This window comes from Pteronotus mesoamericanus, unplaced genomic scaffold (genome assembly GCF_021234165.1).
Source record: "Pteronotus mesoamericanus isolate MK-2021 breed Mesoamerican mustached bat unplaced genomic scaffold, CSHL_Meso_final contig_263, whole genome shotgun sequence".
Taxonomy (NCBI): Eukaryota; Metazoa; Chordata; class Mammalia; order Chiroptera; family Mormoopidae; genus Pteronotus; species Pteronotus mesoamericanus.
The window spans coordinates 12684372-12707790 of NW_026555112.1; the positions used below are offsets into that span (position 1 = coordinate 12684372).

The window sequence follows — 23419 nt, forward strand, 5'->3', positions numbered from 1 at the left end:
GAAACTAAAAATTTTGTGAATTCCAGTCACACAAAACTAGAAAATTAGATATTGCTGATTTCTAATTTGTACATTAGGCAACAGAATAACCAGATCACGTGTTAATTTTTAGTCTGTAAAATAGTTACCAAAAACAGTTTTCCAAAAAGCAGTTCAAAAGAAAACCAAGCATTCCCTTTTCTTTCTCATTTCTAATTTACTCTGCAGGTTTCAAATAGCATTGTAAGACAGTACAATTTTTTTAAAAAACAAGGCTGTGTAGAAATAAATTTATTTTAAATTAATGGCATATGCGTTTTGAAAAAAAAGACAAATAATTAAACTTAAAATTGTTCCTAGTCTTTTTTTCCCTTTTTTTACCGCTCTCCTGATAAGCTATTAAGAACGGAAGTGTGATGTACATAGTTATGGAACTGACAATTGACCCAGGTTTTAATCAGGTCAAATGGTTGTTCTGTTGCCTTGGCAGCAAAAGAAAACATAAGACAGGCGAAAGTTAGCTGTCAGGTTAATGATGCTTGTATGGTAGATGCTTTCTTAATGTGCATTATCATTATGATTTCATTATTATTTTGTGTACCAGACCCTGGAGGTGCATTTTAGAAACAGAGAAAACAGTCTGAACAAATGTGGAAAAGTTGTTCCCCACCCACTTGAACTGTATAAGAAAGGCAGAATATCTTTGGATGAGGGACATTTTCACTTGGCCATTTTGATGATACCTCACAGTAAAAACCTGTGTTGGACAATGGAGGTGGGGCTTAGGAATGAGCAGAAGAGACTGTTGTACATACTGAGGAAAAGAGCTTTAAAGGCAGAATCAAATGGCCTTGTGTTCAAGTCAAAATGGTTCTGTATCAAATCTTTTTATATCCATTGTGATTTGGGGGCTGTCTTTTATAGCTAATCATCTGAGAAAAGGTTTTATGTTCTGCAGGCCTATTAGAGAAAGGATGTTTAGCAAGGCTGCTTTTTAGGTTATCTTTAATTTCTGCAATCTCTCCACTACTACCAATTGTTATTATGAATGTATTGATAGGCTCTGACTTTTATTTGAATCCGAATCCCAGTACTTTTATTTCTGCCACTTTATTTGAGGGCCATGCCTTTTTTTCCTGGTTGAGGAAAAAATGTCTATGTCTATGAATACATTGGCAAAGGCTCTTCTAAGTGGTAGCCTCTGAGTAGGATAGCCTCTAACTGGCTGAGAATGCAGACTGCAACCGCCACCTCTGTGAGAGGGCTGTGAGCAAGTTTTCCCAATGAGTCAGTAATTTGAAAGACTTACCTATGGGAGAGGGTGAGCTACGTGGTGAATTAATTGGCTTTGGTTTCACTCTCAGCAGCTAAAGCGCTGTCTCTTGAAATAAAGGGAGTTTCTCCCTGAATCCCCTTCCAGAGCTGCTGGCTCTTTAAAATTTGGCTTCCTGGGCATCTGAATTAGGTCCCCTGCTTCTTAGAACAATGCTTGTGTTTACATAGGATGCCTTTTCCTTTCAGATGAGCCCACGCTGTGCTAATCTGGCCCTCAAGCACTACCTGCTCAAGCCAGTTCAGAGGATCCCTCAGTACAGGCTGCTGCTAACAGGTGGGCATCTCCGGCAGTATACCTCTCTTTTTCTCTCTCTCCAGTAACCCCTTTAACTAATGCGTCAATTTAGAGATTGCTTAGAACCTTGCATGTACATTGCCTGAACCTAACTTCTTTTAGTTCTTTGGTCATCCCTGTGCACATTCTCTGCTTTGGGCATTTATACATCTTAGTTCTCTTTGCTCAGAAGTTCTTTTACAATCCCAGCCCCACAACCCTGCATCGTTTTATCTGATTAATATCATTAACTCCAAGAAGGTACTTTCCCAGACACTCAAGAATGAGATTTAGAGGGTCACTCCCACATATATGTATACCAACTCTCACTGCCTTAGGTGCCTGAGAGCGTTGTTAATAAGGATTGATTAATGAGCTGTGTGCTTAGAATGGCGCTTTGGTAATGGTGTGTCCAGGCTCCAGCTGCTATTAGCACTTAGTAGCAACAGTGTCCTTAAAACCACTATCATCATCCTTATATCTGGTCATTGTCTATATCTTCTACTTGACTGTGAGCTTAAAGATTACAAGCCTATGCCTATCTAGTTTCCACTCTAATAGTAAAATGGAAAAACAGAAGAAGAAACATGTTTTTAAAAAGCCATGATTTTGAGTGAGAGCACACATTGTGCTCAGGACTTTATATTCATTGACTTCTTTAAACCTTCATCATAGCCATGTATGTATCACAATAAATTATTTACACAGATAAAATAACAAGCTTTTAGAGATTAAGTGGTCTGGTATCACAAGAAAAGCTAGTATAGCCTCAGTACCAAGCATAGTATCCAACACATACTACTAGGTTCTCTGGTGTATTTGCTGAAATGTATTGGATGTGCAGTGACTTAATAATATACATAATGTGCCTTAAGAATTGGGTTGAAATGGACAAGTACACTGAAATGCCACCACAACACTAAATTCAATCTGTTGTATTTGTTTTTGTTGTTTTTATTTTTTTTCTTTTTCTTTGGTGTTATCTGTTGTAATGTTACCTAGATAGATTTTAAGGTTCTTGGATTCTATTAGTGTTCCTAAGAAATGCCGTACATCCTCTTATCCTTAACCTAATCTCTTTCTCTGAAACTAAGAGCTGTATTGAATGAAGTAGGTGAATCCTGGAAAGCCAGGATTTTCCAATTTCCCTTTAGGCAAAGGCTTCATGTCTTCCAAACTTGCCTAGTGAAAGACAAGCTGTTGATAAGGAAGGCTTGTCTTTCAGCCCCAGGACTTGCTGCCCTAAATCTTTCTACTTAATTTGAATTTCTAACTGTGAATTGGTCTCTAGATTTTTCCTTGGAATGACATAAATCAAATGGAATAATTTGAGGATATCCTGTCCATCTGTACTTTCTTTCCTTTGCTTTTGGACAAGATTTAGAATATACAGGACAAAAGGAAGTACCCATGCGTGCGTTGTGTTTTTGCTAGATAAATTCAGTGCTGTATCATAAATGAGCTATTGAATAGCTTAGGCTATTTCTACAGCTGTCGAATGAAGTACTGTTTCTAGTGGCAAAAGACAACTGGTTTTAAAAACTATGATTTGCAAGAAAGAGCAAGGTTATGAAATATTCATGTAAAAATATTTTTTCCTTGCACTGTGACTGATCTAAGTAAAAAAAGTTACCCATTTATTTAATTTAGGTTTCATGCTGAGTTCAATTTTAATTGATTAATGGTGAGATAGCAAGAGCAAGTTTAAAAATTCTCTTGAAGAAAACAGGTATCATTTGTTTTATAACCAATATAATGTGAGTTTGGGGTTATTTTTATTTTTGAGCTGTCTGTTGTTTCATCATAAATCTTCCCTCTTTCTTAAACTGAAAAATCTTTATTATTTAAATGAAGCACTTATATATAGTAAACCTCAATATTTGTGGATTGATTGAAGGGTAAAGGTGATAAAAAGCCTGTTAAGGGTTAAAAAGTCAGGACTAAAGTTAAAGAAAGGACATAGGCTTTGTAAAGAAATAACACAGATTTCATATTCTTTGTCCTATACCTTGTTTTCCATTGATTCAAATTTTTGTCTTCCACCACATCTGACTGAAGTCCTCCGTCCCCCTTGAAGCCATCTCTGATTACTCCAGTTCTCCTTGACCCTTAGCATCAGTGAAATGTGACTTAGTAAATGTTTATTTGATGCCTTGTGAATTTGGGGATATTTGTATGATTTGAATATTGATTTATTAATTTAATTATAAGCTTTTTGAGGTTAAGGAGTGAATTTTTTACTAATAATTTCGTGTGCCCCAATATATCTGGGTGAGTTCTGAATATCTTGGAAGCTTTTCAGGAAATAATTTTAGTTGGTTTTAAGCTAGGTTTAAAACATCCCTTTTACAGAAGTATTTTTAGCCTAAAGGACAACGTTGAGATAGAGAATTTCAGTGAGTCCTCTTCTAAATGAAAGACACATCCAGAGAGGTGAAATGCCCTACCTGAAGCAACACAAATAGTATTGATACAGGCTAGTAAGCCAGAACAAGCAAAATAGGGAAACCGAGAAAGAGAGTTAATCAAACACTTTGCAGCCATCTAGTAAGTCCCATCTTTCCTAACCAAGGACACTTAAAAGTAAGAAGTTTGCACTTCTCCTCCCCAGTAAGAGGTAAATAGTTTAAATCTCCCTATTCAGGGAGATAGCAGAAATTCAGTTAGTGCCATTGGCCAACCACGCCCAAGGACAGATGAAGTTAAGGGACTAAATCTCATTTTGGCACATCAGCATAAAGCTGATGAATATTCTATTGGATCCTCCCGTAATACCTCCCCAAGATTCCCAACCTTTAAAACCCCTCAAAACAAAGGTCCCCTGGCCACAAACTTCCTCCCAGGAGCATCCCTGTGCCTGTCCCTCCCCACACTTTTTCCCCCACAGGCATGCATCTCCTAAACCCTGAGGGACCCCATGAGGTTTGCAGCGGGAGCAGCGGGCAGCAGCAGCTCGGCCTGGGCTAATCCTCAGACCGAGCTATAGTGAGCTAAAGCAGCCCCACCAAGGCTCATTTCTTCCCTGTAACACTTCTAGGGAGCCAAAGCAGCCCCACCTAGTCTCTCTCCTGTTGTTTCCAATATGTTAATCTCTTCTTTGTTTCACCATCCTCAGCTTTAATAAACGTACTTTCAAAAACCACCTGGACTCATACTGTGAAATCTGTCCGGCAGAAGTCAAGAACCCACACACTACCAGCCAGCCCTAGGCAAACCCGCTGGGGGCCAGGCCCCTTCATGTAACAGTACTGCTTGAAGCTCGTATGATCATAAAAGCCTAAGGAAATAGAGGGGTTGATACTAAGGGTTTGTTTTATTTTTATTTAGAATGCTGATTTCCAGTACTCATCTTTTATGATGTTCTAATTTCTCCCTACTTCTGCACGGTATCTCTGCTAAGTGCCCCTGTCCATGCACTTAGATCTTTAGAAGTTGGATTTTAAGTCTAAAGTTTACATATACTTAAACATGTTAATTAACTCAGTCCTCAGCTTTGGACAAATAAGCTCAAATACTTATCCTTGGAACAGCCTTGTGAGGTAAGTACTTTTATTTCCATTTTAGAATGTGGAGTAATTCCAAGTGCACAGAATATACTGGAGAAGAGAGGAGGAGTGAGACTATTTGAGGCACACCCTGACAACTTTTATTTATTAATGAGTTTAAGGCAGAGAAGGGGAAGGATTGCTGCCTAACTAAGTGTAAGTAGATTTGTGCCTGCTCCTTTTCTTGGGAGGGGAAGATTGAGAAATACAGAGATGAGGCAGAAAGATAGGCTTCTTTTGGAATCTTTTCTTAGAAAAAGGTGAGTGGAAATTCCCAGACACAGTAGTCCTGCCCATACAATTAAAACAATCATCTTATTGTCTTGCATGTTTTCTCCAGGTGATAATTGGTGTTTTTCTAATTGGATATTTTACTTAGACTGCCATTTCTTCACTGTAGTAAAAACTCCTAACTAAATTCTTGGTAGTATTTTTTTAAAGTCAACTCAAAATAAGACCAAAGAAAAAGCATATATTGTATCATGGAACGGTTCAGATTAGAATTCGGAAAACAAAAATAAAAGTAAATTTAAGAGGAAAAACTTTTAAGCAGAAAAACTTACAAATTTTGCCTTTCTATTGGATACTCAAGGCCAGTTGATCTGGCTACATCTTTAAAATGTGTGGGGCCCAGAACCACACATTTGGAATTAGGAGACACAGGGATCAGGACAACAGTGAGGAAGCAGTGGAAGAAAACAGACACAGTTATAGGAGTAGCATTAATTTTTACCACTGCTGGTTTCCTTTTTCCTCTTCATCTCTTCAGGGCCAAGGCTCTCTTAATCATACTAATTCAGTGTCTGGCATAAATTCTGGCATATTAACAGGGACTCAATAAACTGAAAGGCTTAGGGAAACAAATCTTGTTTCTGTTTGTAAGGTTGAGAAACCCTGTGCAGTGATGCCAAGGAATGTTGGATGGACGGACAGACGGATGGATGGATGGATGAAATATTTTTAAGAATAAAAATACTCTTCCAGCCATCCAGGCATAAAGTTGTGGAAGGGCCTCAGAAATACTTCCCTTTCTTCATCTTTCCTCCCTCATCGGATCTGCTGACCAGCTTTCCTCTGCCTCTGCTTCCTGCTCTTTCCATTCCCCTCGTCATGCTCCAAGCCAGGCCTTTCTAAACTCAGGCCAGATTGTGGCAATAGCTTCCTATTGGTTATGCTACCTCTTATCGCTCCCCCAGGTAGCTTGACAGACATCACTAATTTCTCTTCCAAGGACACCAGATGTGTGGTTTTTTTCCCCACACCAAGCAATTCTCTTTGATACCAGCAAGGCCTCCTACAATTTAATGTAATTCTGACACTATCTACCTAAAGATAGTGTCAGATCCTACAAACTAAGGGCTCAATCCTATAAGGCTGCCCCACTTCCCAAGCTTCAGATACCAATCGCAAATTCCAGGTTGTCACTTGTATTTCTCACCAACCAACTATAAATCTGGGTTCCCGTGACCCCCTCCTTAGGTTTGATAATTTGCTAGAATGATTCCTAGAACTCAGGGAAATGTATTTACATTTACGAGTTTACTATGAAAGCACGTGATAAAAGATACAGATGAAAATCCAGATGGAAGAGATATATAGGGTGGGGTATGTGGGAAGGGTCGCAGAATTTCGGGCCCTCTCCAGGCACGTTGCTCTCCCAGCACCTCCTTGTGTTCAGCAACCTGGACAGTCACCAAACCCTGTAATTTGGGATTTTTTATGGAGGCTTCATTATGTAGACACGATCCATTATTAACTCCACTTCTACCCCTCCTCCCCTTCCTGTAGGAGGGAGAGTGAGGCTGAAAGTTCCAAGCTTCCCATCAAGGCTTAATCCTTCTGGTGACCAGCTTCATCTAGGAGCTACTCAACAGCCCATCAAGGGTCACCTCATTAGATCAATAGATACTCCAGTAACTAGGAAAGGGATTTAGGCGCTCTGTGTCAGAACTAGGGTCAAAGGCCTGTTAGAAAAAGAGGTGCTCCCAGTGCTCATATCACTTATTAAATTACAGGGATTATAGGAGTTCTGTGCCAGGAACTGGGAGCAGATATACATACTTTTATTCTGTGCGTGTGTGTATATATCTCAGACATACTTTTATTCTGCTTATTAGAAAGTTGAAAACAGACTTATCCTGCCAAAATGATAGATGCATGCCATTATACATTTGTCCAAAGCCATAGTATGTACAATACCAAGAATGAACCTTAATGTAAACTATGGATGTGGGTGATTATGATGTGTCAGTGTAAGATCATCCATTGTAACAAATGTATCACTAATGGAGGATGTTGATGGTGGACTAGGTCATGCAAGTGTGGGGGCAGGAGGCATATGGGAAATCTCTATGCCTTTCAGTTTTGCTGTGAATGTAAAACTGCTATAAAAATAAGTTGCTGTTTTAGGGGGAGAAAACTTATCCATAGTATAAAGGCTACAGTTTATAACCCCAAATTGCTGAAACTTTATTTTCCTTTGCTCTAGTAGGCTTAGTAGTCTCTCCTGAAAATTGTCCTTCAATGCCAGATTCCCTGGTCTGCTCGTCAATCGCTAGCTCTCTGAACAAATATCTCCGTGTGCTGGCCCTCAGCTGGACACCTGTATACACTGGCAAATAACAAGGTAGTGATCCCTGTCCCGATGGAGTTGATAGCACTTTCCTTAGGGGCCACGCTCAACCGTTCAGGCTCCCACCAAGCTCTTCCTCTTTTCAGTTCCTGAAAATTATATTGGTCTTGTCATTTGTTTGACAGTATATTTTGAGGATTTATGTTTGAATGGGTCACTTTGTTTCTTTGAAGAGATTTTCTGTGCCTATTAAAAACTATGTAAGTATTATTTTTAAAAAAAGTTCATCTTCTGCCATCCAGAAATGACTCATGTCTTTTTAGATTTCTTTTGTCTCTGCATTATATGTGGTATAACTTTTTAATATAAAAACACTTTGATTTGTGGAAAGTTACCGCACTGGTGTTGAAACAGGTTGAATCAGTGAGGATCATGGTGGAAAAAATATAATAAAAATATAATTTAAAAATTCCTCTGAAATATCTTTTCCACTTAGATGTTTAGGAAGAAAACACTCCTTTGAACTTTGATTAAATTTGGATCAGGTAGTTTCTTTGATCTTGTTCAAATATTTATGTTATATTATGAATGACTTCAGTAACATATTATATTACTTTTCCTGTAATCTTTGCCTTTAGTCTGGGATGATATTAACTCCCTCTAGGTTTGAGAAATCTAGAATTTCCCACGTTGATAGAAAATATGATATTAAAAACATCTGTTTTAGTGTTCTGAAGTTATGAATTTGAGCTATGAATAGGCTAATAAGCAGATTGGTAAAAAAGATCAGGATTAAATTAATACATGACTTTTAAAAAAAAGCCTTACTGAAAAACAAAACTTCTGCTGGGCAAGTATTTGTTTTAAAACCCAGGGCTAATTGTTCGTATCAGAGGTCTTCTAACAATTTCTTGAGGGCAGAACTTGATGAAAGTGGGGGTTGCCCTGAACATTAGCCAAGGAACTGAGTTTCTGAGGAACCCAAAGGCCCTGGAATAAGGTAGTTTCCTGTGTATAAAATAAGAGGGTGATAATATTCAGAATTCTTGTTGTAATGACCTCAGCTCTTGTTCTATTGCAATTAATTTTTAATTGTAGTTGTGAACAAGTTATTTTGAGAGATGGTATGTAACAAATTATATCCATGATTTTAATACTATGAAAAGATTTTATTAGGATATAGGACGCAAGATGGTTTATCTGCCTGTTCAATTAAATTATAGCTCTTAAATGTAATCTCACTTTCTTTATAGAACAGGGGTTATTATTCTTTTTTTTTGGCCTGGATCCCTCTGGCAATATGATGAAGCCTATGAGTGGACCTCTTCTCAGAATAATTTTAAAAATTATAGAATAAAATATATAAGATTAAAAGGAAACTAATTGTGCTGAAATGAATTTATTAAAATAATTTTGAAGTGTGACTTAGTATTTATTACATGTGCTTCTTTAGTATCCAATAAATAAGAAGACCTGGTGGTGGATCTAATAACTGTCCTGATTTTGAAGTAATGGTGAAAGTAAATATTTTGAGATGTCCACAACAACTGTAATGTGATATTTAAAAAATGTGGTTTTTATGGTGACAGAGTCACTGGTATCATTGATAATACTATGGTTTGTTCTCTATATTCATAATGGAAATAAATTCTGTATTTCACTTAGAGGGCAATGAAAATATTTGTTTTTGCCCATCCAAGTTTGCAGATCCCCTGAATTCTGCCCATAGACATTACTACAAAGCCATTCTTTTTTCAATTTTCGGTATAGATTTGACCCAGTTTCCCTGCAAATAGCCAGATGCCTTTATTGCTGGAACTTACTTTGCCAAAAATCTAACAATCTGACTCTTGCTGGAGTTTCCCTCTTAGTATTTCTCAGAATCATGGCTCACATCAGAACTGTTCCAGTTGGATGTAAAACTGAAATTTGGTCAAGTTTGAATTCACCTTGGTGCTTAAATTTACTTTATTCTTCCCTTGGTTGTTCTTTGGGTAGTAAAGTAGACTAATCTCCCTAGGCCTAAATTTGTTCTCTTTTGATAAGCAGGGGAGTGGGGACTAAATATGGTTAAGAGCTTCTTTAAGTGAGGTTTGACTATGCCAAGGTCATTTCTGTGCTTTTGAGGTTCTCACTTAACTGGCAGCCCTAACCATTGGGAAATGCATCCACAAAGAAAAGCACTTGTTTCAACCAATTCAAAATAATGAACATTTACTTTTATTGGAAGATTTCCTATGGTTTTGACTCCTCCAGGGGCATTCTGGATATGCCTAGCTAGTATGTTCTGCGAAAAAGGGACCAAGGAGAGATTCTGTCGATTGGAAGAACTGCTCCTAAACTTTGCCGTGGAATGATCCTGGAGTCAGGTTTAGTTCTGGGGCCCTTTAGGCATGCCCCTCAGGACCAGATTTATCAAAGTCGAGGGTGGACCAGGGATGCCTCGTATGGTTGCACCCTCCTGCTGAGGCGCAAGTTCAGCATGCATGCTGCTCACCACATTGCGTGCCCCGGTGAGGGTCTGCATCAGCCCAGGACAAATGGCCTTTTCTAATTCACAGAAAGGCACCTCTTGCATTCCTAGCCATAAATCTGTGAGCCCGAGAGCCCAGAAGGGTCACTTTTCTAACTTAGACAAGCCCCATACGTGCAAGAGTAGGCCCTGCGCCACATATTTAGGGAGCAGAATTGAACTAATATTAAAGGAGCAAGTGAGTTAGAGCAAGGGCCAGAAGGCTTTTTAATTAGACCCTCAAAATATCATCTCAAGTGCTTAGTAAAATACAAAGCAAAAAGTGGTAACACTAATGGGAGTGTCAGTTAGTCCATCATAAACTCGGGAAACATTGAATATGCACCAGACCTTGTTCTAGGTGCTGGCGATATAGGATAATTATTTCAGGCTCCTCGCCTTCATGAAACGCACACTTCAGCATTTGTGCATAAAATGATACTTAACACTATAGAACTATTAACTTAGCTTCTAACACATTGCTTATGGTCCACATTCTTTTTAAGTTTGCTTAGAATTTTGGGATTTTATAGACATATATCAAAATAGGTTTGTATGTAGAAATAAATAGAATACATTATTAAAGAATATTCTGGGAGGGAAACATCAGTCAATATTAATTCTAAAACTTAAACAACTAAAGATACATGATACCATTGCATGAATACACCTATTGATTAAAAAAATAGAAATAATTATTCTATCATTGGGATAGGGAGGTACTGAAAATAGACCTGTTGTTTATAAGAATCTAACGTGTGATAAAGTAGAAAATGTAAGATAATAGGAGAATAAGAATTGTTTATTGAATAACCTTTTAAAATTTGAATAACTAAGAGCTATATATATCAATAGATACACTAAAAACAAAATGAAAATTAAATATAAATAGGCAGAGCACAGAGGATTTTTAGGGCAGTAAAAATACTATGTATGATACCATAATGATGGATATGTGTCATATATATATATATATATATCCATCCAGACCTGTAGAATGTACAGCACCAAGAGTGGACCGTAACGTAAACTATGGACTCCCGCTCTGGCTGGTGTGGCTCAGTGTACTGAGTGCCGGCCTGCGAATCAAAGGGTCTGGTTCGATTCCCAGTGTAGGGCACATGCCTGGGTTGCAGGCTGGGTTCCCAGCAGTGGGTGTGCAAGATGCAGCCACACATTGATGTTTCTCTCCCTCTCTTTCTCCCTCCCTTCCCCTCTCTAAAATTAAATAAATAAAATCTTTTTATAAAAAATGGACTCTGGGTGATAATGATGGAAGTTCATCAATTTGTAATAAATGTACCCCTCTGGTATGTGGGGACTGTTGATAATGGAAGAAGCTATGGACATTTGAGAGCAGGGGCTACATAGAAAATCTCTGTACCTTCCCATAAATTTTTCTGTGATTGTAAAACTGCTCTAGAAAAATAAAGCCTTCATTTAAAAAAAAACACTAAATATAAAACATTAAACTATAGGAAAATCGGGAGAAGATAAACATGATCGTTTATTAAAGGATAGCTAGAGGGGAAATGGGTTTCTAAGCCAGGAAGGAAGGAAGAGAGGGAGGGAGGGAGGGAGGGAAAGAAAGGAAGGAAAAAGGAGAACATTGACGCCTTTCAACTATTTTAAATAAAAACATAAACATTTATAATATGGTCAAAATGAAAAGATAAGCAGTACAATAGAAAATATATTACTATTTCACTAAAAATGTTAAAACTCCTATGGAATCAGGATTAAAAATGTGAACAAAAAATTCACTTAGAGAAAATATACATACACACACAGTGGCATGTCTAGTATCCTCTGAATTGTGCATGTTAATTAAAATGAGTTACCAGTTCCCCATTCTATATTAGCAATAAAAATCTACAACATACAAAACTGGCAATCAATTAGTAAAACAATTATTCTCATAGGTTTATAATATTTTAAATTGTTATCTCCCTTTAGGAAAGGTTTCTCATGCTATGTCAAGTACTAAAAAGAACTTTTTTTCCATTGAAATTGAGGAAATAATTGATCAGTGTTACTTGCAATTAAAATCACACAACTTACTATTCAAACATGTTACCTTTCAAGAGTACAAGGGGGTGCTATTTATAGTTATGCCTGCACAACAGGTTTACATCAGAATCATTATGGGCAAGGAAGTGCTAAAAACTTCTCTCCCTTTTTTTAGTACATTAGGATGTATGGCCATCTATTTAAGGCAGCCAAAACAGGACAATTTAAAAATGAATTAAAAGTCTAATAGTAGAATACCTAAGTACTGTTTAATATGTTCCAATGATGGTATGTTTATTCAGCTACTCATACAGGGAAAATCTGTATAGTTTAGAATACTTTAAGTGGGCTATCAAATCATATATATTATTAAAATTGCGTAAAATCAAGCATTTATAAAAACAGGAAGAAATGCTTTTAAATTATAATATTTTAGAGATGTTCATGGTTTGAGTTTTCTCCATTAGTTAATTTTCCAAATCTCCTATAATGCATCTTAGAATTTATTAAACAATATGCTTCATGGGACTTCAGAAGGAGAATCCTTACAGTTTTTTGACCTGGTCCATCGTACTTATTTTGTGTATGAGGATTCTGACACAAAATGCTACAGGGCAGAGCATGCCCGAAGTCACATGCCTTTACTAGACATGGTTGGACTAAGAGTAAAACCTGTCTTCTCACTTCCAGCAATGGCTCTTGATCTCTTCACCAAGCTGCCTGGAACATGGCAGTATGTCTTACAGCTTGACAGCTCATCTTTATTTTGGGTATTTAAGATAATCAGTACTTCATTTCACAAGTCAGATAATTATAAATTCCTTCTTTTAAAATTTGAAACGTCAGCAGACAGTTATCCCTTTCTAGTCTGGCTTGTGGGATTCTAGAGGGAGTCAGTTTGTAATAGCGAGTGGTAAGTTCTGTCCAGAGTCAGCGTTTTGTGGTGGCTTTAGGCTTGCCAGATATCACTGGGAAAAATAAAAAATAAATAAAATTGGAAACTTTGTCAGACAGGCTTATGACTAGACTTTTCAGATCTTTGGATCTTATAATTATGTGTGTGTTGCTGATATCATTAAATATTTAGGGAGGGAGGAAGAAATCTAAATAATACAAAGCAAGACATGTCCTTAAATTCAAAACAATTGACTTTGGAATGTTACCCCTTCTATATGCTTACCCATCGCCATTTCTCAGCACACAGTCCAGGCATCTGACTGGCTATGGTTGAATTAAAAAGTCCCAGATTCCCACAAATGACTCATTTTTAGGGAAGGTTAACTGTACTTCTGAATAGCTTTCATCTTTAAGTCAATTATTGTTGATTGTGTAATCAGGGGTGGTGAGGCTTAGTAGGAGCCCTTTTATAGAAAACTTAGACCTCTAACAAGATACAGTATTTTGGGGGTCCTCAGGTTTTCGCTCTGGGCTGCAGAATTTAACTTGCATATTCCTGGAGGCTGTACAGGGTAGCTGTAGGGGGTTAATTAACGTCTGTTAATCAATGGTGCCACCTGGTGGCCAGAAAGTACATTTTGTAGTGCCCACACAAGCTGCACCCCCCGCCCCGCCTTTTTCTTTATGATAGAAATAACCTCACTAGCATTTGAAGCATTTTTATTAGCAAAGTTTTGAAAAATGCTTAGTTTGGTTGGCAGAACCAGGAAAGTCATAGAATACCGCAACTGTAATCTGGCAAATTGACTTGACTGCTCTGCTCTCATTTTTTAAAAATGAAACTTCCTCTAGGGTACTAGGTCCTAAATGGTACGTAGTAAACAACTCCCTGTGACCAACACAGGGACGTCTGTCTGGTCTCCTTTCCTGGGTTGTAACAGTCACTGGGGCAGCTGGCGGTTTCAGTGCTCCTCCCATCTGACTCAGGGTGATCAATCCTGTTCCTTTCATTCTGTAGTTAAGGCACTGAGTGATTCTTACCTTAACTCGCGGTTGGGTAGAGGGGGAGGATCAAGGTCTTGTCTTCCTCGAAAATGTGTAAGTTTCCACAAGGATGTACTGCAACAAGATGCACTAAAAACATGTTGGAAAATTGAAGTTCTAAAATAAAATTTTGGAACATTAAATTTTGAAAGCTGAATTTTAAGGTTTTTTCTCTTAATTGACAAAGACAGTAAACCTAACTCCATTACTTCCTTCATTAATAGCATGATTTTGTAACATCTTAGTGGTGGGTGTTCTCTTCAGCTGATTTCTGTGTTTCCACTCTATTCCTGAAAGTTCAGGCTGGCCGATAGCAGCTGAGCTTGAGTACAAGGGAAGAAAGTGCAACTCAGAAGCATATCAAGCTCAGCACAGTGATTCTGAGGTCAGGATTTCCTAATACAGACACCTTCCAGTAAGCTCTCTTGGTTTAGAGAAATGCCCCAGTTCTGTATTAAAGAACAAGCATTGAAGCCAAAATAGGAACTTACCATGAATCTGACATTGAGGTAAATCTGTTTTCATTTCCACACTCTCCAGTTACCTAGAGGCTTTAAGGGATATCACTTTTGATAAATAAGGGAACTAACCTAGACATTGAGGACATCTAAGAAGACAATTAAATTTTTTCCCAACCCTGTCACTCTCATGGAAAAGTTAAATATTTAGACTCACCAAACATGGCTTGTATATGGAATGCCTTCTGAATGGAATCAGAGTGAGATTCAGTTAATTTTCACCTCCAGGTAGAGCTAAGTGTAATATATAATCAATGGATTTTGTTAATTTTTGTGGTTTTCTTATCTGTTTGGTTAGATGCATACTCTCAAACTTCTGTGTTTGGATTACTTTAAGATCTAAATTGCTAGTGATGGTTTCTGCCAAGACAGAACTTGTACCGTGGTGCATGGAAGCTTAATGTCGTCATACATAGTATCTCACCGTGGCTTCCTGCCAGTGCTGGATATTTATAATATGCATGTCTAGACACAGGTTTTTGGATGTACTGACTTTCGGCTCTTGGGCGTGTGTGTTTATGTCATGTATTAAGTTTGAGAAGCTGGCACTAACACTCAAGTTTCCCTTTGTTCCTTTCAGCATGATTTCATAAATCCATGGGATGAAATTATATATTCCAAAATATTGTTAATGGACATTAAGCCTGATAAAAATGCGTTCAGTCTCTTAACACACCTTTTCTTTTTTCATTTTCTTAACTCTCATTGTCATTAGTATTGGTTTCAACCTTTATTGCTGTTTACCTAAACTAAGACACAATTCTGTCTGAAAACAATCTTTTTTAAATTTTTTTTTTATTCTAAACATTTCTTGTCCCTTGTATGTAAAGGCCCTGACTAAGTGCTATGAGAGGTAGAAAGATGAATCAGATTTGAGTCCTGCCCACAAGGAGCTTTGAGTCAAATGAAAACAGAAATGATAGAAGGCATAAAATGAGTAAGTGTTGTGTAATGTATTATTCAAAGGAAGAGAATTTTATTTTTTTTAATGGAAAGTTTGGTAGGATAGGAGGAATTTGAGATGAGCCTAGAAGAATATGAGGAGAATTTTTTTATGCAGAAACAGGAAGGATTCAGAAAACAGGGGAACATTAGAGACAAAGAATATGGAGCCAGAGAACACATGGGAAATGTTTAAGGAATTGTGCAGAATCAAACTTTGTTAAGAACAAAGGGCCTGTGTTAGGCAGTAGCAAGAGAGAAAATCAGAGAGTCAATAGGGACCATGTAGCAGGGGACTTTAAATTCCAGGGAATGGAACTTGTTTTAATTTGATAGGAAATGGGAAGCCATCCAACATTTCTCAACAGCGAAGAAAGTATTACCTTGAAATCATATTACCGTATTTTGCCATGTATGATACACTTTTGCCCAAATTTTTGAGGGAAAAATAAGAGTGTGCATTATACATGGGTAGTGGCTGAAATGCCTTGTATCTGTTCTTGTGTTTTGTAATTATTTGTTACATAAAATATCTTGTACCATAATATGTTCAAAATGCTAAAATTCCTTTATAATACAAAAATAAGCATTTAAATATAAATAAATAATTGAATTAAAAAATTAAAATTAGCCCTGGCTGGTGTGGCTTAGGGAATTGAGTGCAGGTCTGTGAACCAAAGGGTTGCTGGTTCGATTCCCAGTCAGGGCACATGCCTGGGTTGCAGGCCAGGTCCCCAGTAGGTGGTGCACAAGAGGCAACCACACATTGATGTTTCTCTCCCTCTCTTTCTTTCTTCCCCTCTCTAAAAAAATAAGTAAAATCTTTAAAAAGAAAAAATTAAAATGAAAGATTTCTTTTTCCTGAAAACTTGGGCCAAAAACATGGATGCACATTATACAAGGCAAAATGTGGTACATTCCTTTGTGTTAAAGATTTACTAACCATAACCTATTACCTTCCTTTTTTTACATATTAGAAGAACCACTGTATTACCAGATAGCTCATTTATAGACCATCTAGATCAGGTTTCTCAACCTCAGTCCTATTGACATTTTGGATCAGGTCATTCTTTGCTGTAGGGCTGCCCTGTGCATTTGTAGGATGTTGAGCAGCATTGCTGGCCTCTAATCAGTAGATGCCTGTAGCCTCTCTTCCCCCAGTTTTGACAATCAGAAATATCTCCAAATATTTCCAAATGACCCCTAGGAAGCACATTCACCCCCATTTGAGAGTTTAGTGTATTGCATTTCTCTGGTGTTCCCATGTTATTAGACTCTTAGATTGACAAGCCTAAGAGTTTCTTAGGCATTCAATCTGTTAATGCTTGGAATTTTGTGCTAGACATACATCTGATCTTGAGATTAGAGTAGTTCATGTGCATTGGAGGAAAAGACCCGAACTAGGCATCGAGAGACCTGAATTCTAGTCCTGACTCTGCCACAAAAAAGTTGTGTGACTTAGGTGAGACCCTGTACTCAGTAACCTGATTCCTCATCTCTAACATGACCAGCGTGACCTCTAAGGCTCTTTTCAGCTCTGATTCTGTGTCCTGATTTCAAACTGATCTCAGGGCTTTATTCTTTCCTATTTTAAGACAGCACATATTGAATACCATGTAGTATATTAACCAACAAGAATGACTGAAGTATTGAATAAAAAAGACAAGTGTTTTTCTCCTTTCTGCTTTATTGTACTAAGTACTATCACTTTTTTTCAATTTCTAGATTATCTGAAAAATCTTTTAGAAGATTCTGAAGATTACAAAGACACTCAAGGTAAATAAATTTTGTGGTCTTATATGTTCCAGAAGTTTTTATATTATGTTTATTTGGACCTAGAAATTAAAAATATAACAAAACTCTGTTTTATTTATAAGAAGCCTTTTTAAAAATAACACTATTTTGGGCAGATTAAAATAGAGCTAGATAAAGTGGTACAGTGGAGCTGGATGCAGGTAATATTATAGGGACAAGAACAGCACAAGGTCAGTCGGCCAACAGAGCCAGCCTCCTGGGAGAGTGGACCCCCATGGCCTGGGTCAGGGAGCTTCATCCTCCTGTGCTCTGTCCCCCTTGCCGGATGTAAGTTCACCCTCTCTAGATAGCCGCTGCTTTCAAAGCAGGGATTGAACCAGTTAATCTGTGGGGTCCTTTTAAGCTTTAAAATCATGAGTCTGTGAAGTGGCCGAACTAAACAAATCAAGGATAACAGTTAAAAATAGTGTATTGTTCTGGGACTGTTTAATGATAGGCATTAGCCTTACCGCCCTCCATCCCTCATGCCCAGTGGTACTTACGGGGAATAGTCTATTACAATATAGGGGACTCATTGATATTCATGAAATAATGTACTGTGTGTGTATTTATTCATGGGATAATCTAGTGTGTGTGTGTGTGTTTCTCTCTTTCACACACAAACTCAAAGATTACTTCTGTTCAGGATAGTGGTGTTTTTTTTCCTGTTTATCCCCTTACTACCTCTTTCAAATGTCATAGGTGTATCTCTTGTTGTAATATGCAGAAACACATTAAACAAGTCCATGCCCATCCCATTCGTTTTATGAATTTTCCTCTTATTCTTGTGCATTCTTTACATTTTCAGATTACAAAACTGAACAGATTTTTTAACCCATTTTGCAGAGATTCTTATTCATTCTCTTATTTTACTTCTATTTCTCTAACATCTGTTTGCAAGTGTATCCTTTTAAAGTTTTGTTTTGTTTTGTTTTGTTTTGTTTCGTTTAAGGAAAAGTTTGGAGTGGGGGATATGACATGTTTCTGGTCTTTGGTGAACATATAATCTAGTTGAAGAAAATAGCCTGCCCAGCAGACAAAGAACAAAGCACATAGCTGTAAAGTTAGGATGCACTGAACAGTACAGAATCGTTTGGAAGAGGAAGAAAAGTGGGAAGACCAAAGAAGCAGAGCTTTGTGTAGAGAGAAGTGGGACTGGAGATGAGCTGAAGGGTAGGCGACCGCAAGGGTGGGCATTCCAGATCAGCATCTGCCTCGTGAAGATAAAAATTTTAAACAGATATTAACAAATAGGGCCTCAAGAATACAGCTGTTCCAGGGCTTCTGCCTTCAAGGACAGTGAATTATTAACTCCATCATACAGGTAAAACAGGTACAGGGCCAGAGATTAAAGAGCTTGTTTAAAGGAAATTGCATACTTCAGCAAAAACTTATTTAGAATAAGCAATAAACAGTAAGGGCTCTGTGTGGCCAGAGGCACGGCAGTAAAATGGTGAGCAGGTGTAAGAGAGATTGCCCAAGTGTGAGGGAAAATGAGACAAACACAGCTTTAGAAGGAAGGCAGAGGAGTTAAAGCAACAGAGTCGCAAGGGTCTCTAAAAGGGAAGACATGGGGGGAGTAGAATTAGAGAATGGATGGGAGAATGCAGAATTTGGAATTTAGGTGACCAAACAGCAGCAGCTTTATCATCTCATCCAAAAGCTTCTCTCCCTGCCCACTTGGAGTTCAGGCAGGCCAGAAAGCAGGCAATGTGCCCAGGGTCACCTCTTGAATATCTGTCATGAGGAGTGCCAGGTGCACTACATTCCGATATATGATTGGGGTCTCTATAAGGAAATACTGCTTTTCTTTAATAATGATGATAGTAATACCTTTATATTTAAAGAATATAGAAGCCTCCAAAATCAGTACCAGAAAGAGAATCTCTTGGTAGGTTATAGTTGCTGGACCAAACCCTTCAATCCCTGTCCAGAAATTGATGTTTTGTTTTTGTCTTGTTTTTAAGATTTTATTTATTAATTTTTAGAGAGAAGGGAAGGGAGAGAGAAAGACAGGGAAAGAAACATCCATGTGAGAAAGAAAGAGAGAAAGAAAGAGAGGCATCCATTGGTTGCCTCTCACACACACCCTAACCAGGGACAGAACCAGCATCCTAGACATGTGCCCTGACTGAGAATCAAACCAGTGACCTTTTGGTTTGCAGGACAATACCCAAGCAACTGAGCCACACCAGTCAGGACTTTTTTTTTTTTATCCTTTTGTTGATGATTACTGTCATTGCCATACCAGCCTCAGGAGGGCATGTTCCCTCTTTAACACTACCAGTTTTTCTCAGTGGGAGTGCTACTGTCGTATTGTACGGGATAACCTTTGTGTGGGTTTCTAGTTAGTATTACAGGATGTTTAGCATCCTTGGCTCCTACCCACTAAAGGCCAGAGGACCTTCCCAGTCATGTGACAACCAAAAACTGTCTTTGCACATGTCCACATGTCCCTTGGGGAACACAACTGTCTTGGGTTAAGAACAACTGTAGCCCAAAGGAGGCAGAAGTTCAAGTTGGTTTTTTTTTATAGCTAGTTAAAAGATAATAAGACTGGAGCATTCAAAAACACTGTGCTAAACACAAGGGATCAATAAAAAAAATAAAATACAGATGAAGCTAAATAACCCAGCTTACAAAATAATGCATGGAATTTCCAAAGGCCTAGTATGTTTTCACGTGACATTTCTTCCCTCTTGGGATCAGACTAAGAGAAGGCATCTGAGTCCTGACCCCCTTACACTGTTATTTGTTGTATTGGGTTGACCAAAATTTTTGTTGGTTTTTTTTCCCATCAGATGGCTCTAGTAGCATTTAGTTGTCTTCAATGTCATTTGAAATAATTTTGTTAGGTTGCATTGTGACAGCTGTCATATCAGTGTGCATTAAAAAAAAACTTATTAAAATTGGTGAATTTTTGTGTAGCCTTTTTAATATTGAAGATAGAAGAAAATACGCAACATTTGCAGCATAGTATGCTTTATTATTTTAAAAAAGATAAACGCAACTGAAATGCAAAAGAAGAGTTTGTAGTATATGGAGAAGGTGCTGGGACTGATCAGATGTGTCAAAAGTGGTTTGCGAAGTTTCATGCTGGAGATTTCTCGTTGGACAATGCTCTCCAGTCAGGTGGACCAGTTGAAGTTGATAGTGATCAAATCAAGACATTAATTGAGAACAAGTAACATTATGCCACATGGGAGATAGCTGACATACTCAAAATATCCAAGGCAATCAAGTTATTGCTGAAAATGAAAAATGTGTCTTTTATTTTATGGAAAAAATCATGTGGATTTTTTTGGCCAACCCAGTAGTTCTGGTTTTATAAACCAGCATCCTTCTCTCCCCAAGACAGTTGATACCGGAATGGTCCTTAGCTTCCAGTTGAAATCCTATCTTAATCCTCGTAAACTTCAACAGGGTAATCAAATCTCAGCACCAAACAACCCTGACATTCATACATTGATACACATTGTCTGTAATGTCTCTTTAGACATTCTTTGGCTCAGTTTTTTCATAAGTACTGTATGTTGCCTGTTTCATGCCCTCAATGAACCTCATCATCCATATTTCTGCTCACAGTTAACCGACATCCTCCAGTGGTTGGTTGCTGTGAACTAGCAATCTCATCACCTGAAATTGCTCAATGTTGCAATTCATTGGTAATGACCAAATACCCCTTCTGTTCCTACATATTTTAGATGCCCTTGCAGTTGTTATAGAGGTAGCCAACCACGCCAATGACACCATGAAGCAAGGAGTAAGTAACTAATTTCAGTGGCTGTTGTACTATTGAACCTAGGAGTCAGAGCCTTCATATGCTCTGCATTGTCTTTCTGTAGGACAACTTCCAAAAACTTATGCAAATTCAGTACAGCTTAAATGGACACCATGAAATAGTGCAGCCTGGACGGGTAAGTGTTTTAGACTGCCTTTTGCACATTTAATATAATGATTTTAGGCATAGTTTATAGCTATTTTTCATTTACATTGTGCAAAAACGTTATTTATTATTGTTACTCATCATTTACCCAGTCTGGATCAACTAAGTTCATTCTATCCATTCAAAACATTCATGATCTAAGTCACCATGGCAAGAAGTCTGATTCAATTAGGAGAATGGCAAGGGTCCCTACAGAGTATCTGATTAAATAGGATCATTTTATTGTATAATGCTGGCTGACCTCTTACAACTTTAAAGACAATTTCATTAAAATTTGTCATGTAAGAGAGGATTATGAAGGGAAGGAGAAAATTGATATTTTGATGTTACTAATAGAGCACAAAAATGGCCTAGGGAATAAATTCAGGAAAATTGCAAAATGCAATTGTCAGGATGTTGGCTATGCCTCAGGATAAAGTACATGCCGCGTCAATTACATTTCAGATCACATAGTACCCCTGGGGCCAGTATTAGATTTATGAAACTGCAGCCTTGTCCAATTCCTAAATGACATACAGGGTTTAAAAAGAAACATGACTTTAAAAAGTCACAAGGAAACTATGTCCACCCAGCCCCCAAAGGAAAACAAAAATGGGAAGGAAAGTTGAAAAGGAAATTATATGTATATTGCTGTTGTGTTATGATGGTAGTACTAAATGGGTATGTGTTTGGATGAATCAGGTTTTTCTCAAAGAAGGAACGCTGATGAAGCTGTCTCGAAAAGACATGCAGCCCCGAGTGTTTTTCCTGGTAAGTGGCCATGTGTGTTTCTGACGAGCCCCAGGCAGGCATAGCTGCTTAATAAAAGGAGACATTTGTACATAAGCACATTCAAAGAGCAGTTTCAGTGGGATCTTTGACTGCATTGCTTGTTTGCATTTCAACTATAGGAGACAAAGATGCATAACCAGAAAATTATTTTCTTTTTGAATTTAGTATATTTCATTTTTAATTTGTAAGAAAAACTGATTTGATCAGTTATTTACTTAGGCAGATTTTAATTCCTTAGTGGGATTTGGAATTCAGAAACCATTACATCTGTCTACAAAACTTGGAAAGAAAGCGCATTTATTCAGAAATTTCCTTTAAAATAATGTTTTAATAAAACATTCTGGATGGTTCTTGTGTCTATAAGCAGAACGTAAGTATTCATTCAGAGAGCTTTTAATAAAGAAGTAATATTCTTCTTTTATTCTTGTGTCTTACAACTTTGTAGCTGAAATTTGTTCCTTTAATTTATCCTATGAAATATTTCTACTTTCAGTTTAATGATGCCCTCTTGTATACAACACCATTGCAGTCTGGGATGTATAAACTGAACAACATGCTCTCATTGGCAGGAATGAAGGTCTGTGCATCTGTTAGATATTTTTTTAACCTAAATATATTTAGAAAAAAAATCCCTAAGATAATCATCTTTAACTTTTTCTTCGTGTATTACTGTTCATGTGTTCATTGATTCACTTGTTATCATTTGCTCACTCATACATTAATTTATTTATAATAAGATATTTGTTGAGAACTACTATAAATAACATGGCATTAGGTGTGGTAGAAAATATAAAGACAAAAGGAAGCATAATCCCTTTTGTCTCCACCCCTACACTAGTCTTCCCAGGAGCTTAGCAACTAGTAGGGAAGATAATACACTATGCATAAACACTTATAAAATAGACAGCAATAAATATCACTGAAAGGCCCAGTTAAAGTTTTTGGTTGGGAGTTCAGAAAATAGAGAATGTGCAGCGTTTGGTGGGATGTGGTGGAGGGATTGATGGCAGCTAGGGAGGAGAATTGAGGAAGTCTTTTTGGAGGAAGAGCCAAAATAGGTCACATTTGGCCACGCTGAGATGTGGCGAGAGGCATTCCCGGTAGAGGAAATAGTGAGCAAAGGCCTGAAGGTCAGAAAGTTGGGCCTATGTGTATGTAGGTATTTAAATTCATCTGTCGCAGAGAATAGATGAGGGAGAGCAGTGGTAGATGAAGCTAGGAATGCGGGTTGCTGGTGGATGTCAGCAGCTGGGACACTGAGCAGCTATGCTCCAGAGATG

The 23419-nt window shown here is 37.7% G+C and overlaps 1 protein-coding gene and 1 non-coding gene across 2 annotated transcripts in view; both read left to right on the forward strand.

Annotated features, from left to right (window-relative positions):
* Window positions 1-23419, forward strand: part of FGD6 (FYVE, RhoGEF and PH domain containing 6) — a 100548-nt gene that overhangs the window by 61751 nt on the left and 15378 nt on the right. The window contains exons 8-13 of the mRNA XM_054574695.1: window positions 1501-1588; window positions 17354-17404; window positions 21127-21185; window positions 21268-21339; window positions 22050-22118; window positions 22633-22716. Of these exons, the coding sequence (XP_054430670.1) occupies window positions 1501-1588; window positions 17354-17404; window positions 21127-21185; window positions 21268-21339; window positions 22050-22118; window positions 22633-22716 (423 nt within the window). The remainder of the gene's footprint in view (window positions 1-1500; window positions 1589-17353; window positions 17405-21126; window positions 21186-21267; window positions 21340-22049; window positions 22119-22632; window positions 22717-23419) is intronic.
* Window positions 13071-13195, forward strand: LOC129071459 (small nucleolar RNA SNORA56). Its single transcript, XR_008529245.1, has one exon. It is a non-coding gene; the product is annotated as a small nucleolar RNA SNORA56 (small nucleolar RNA).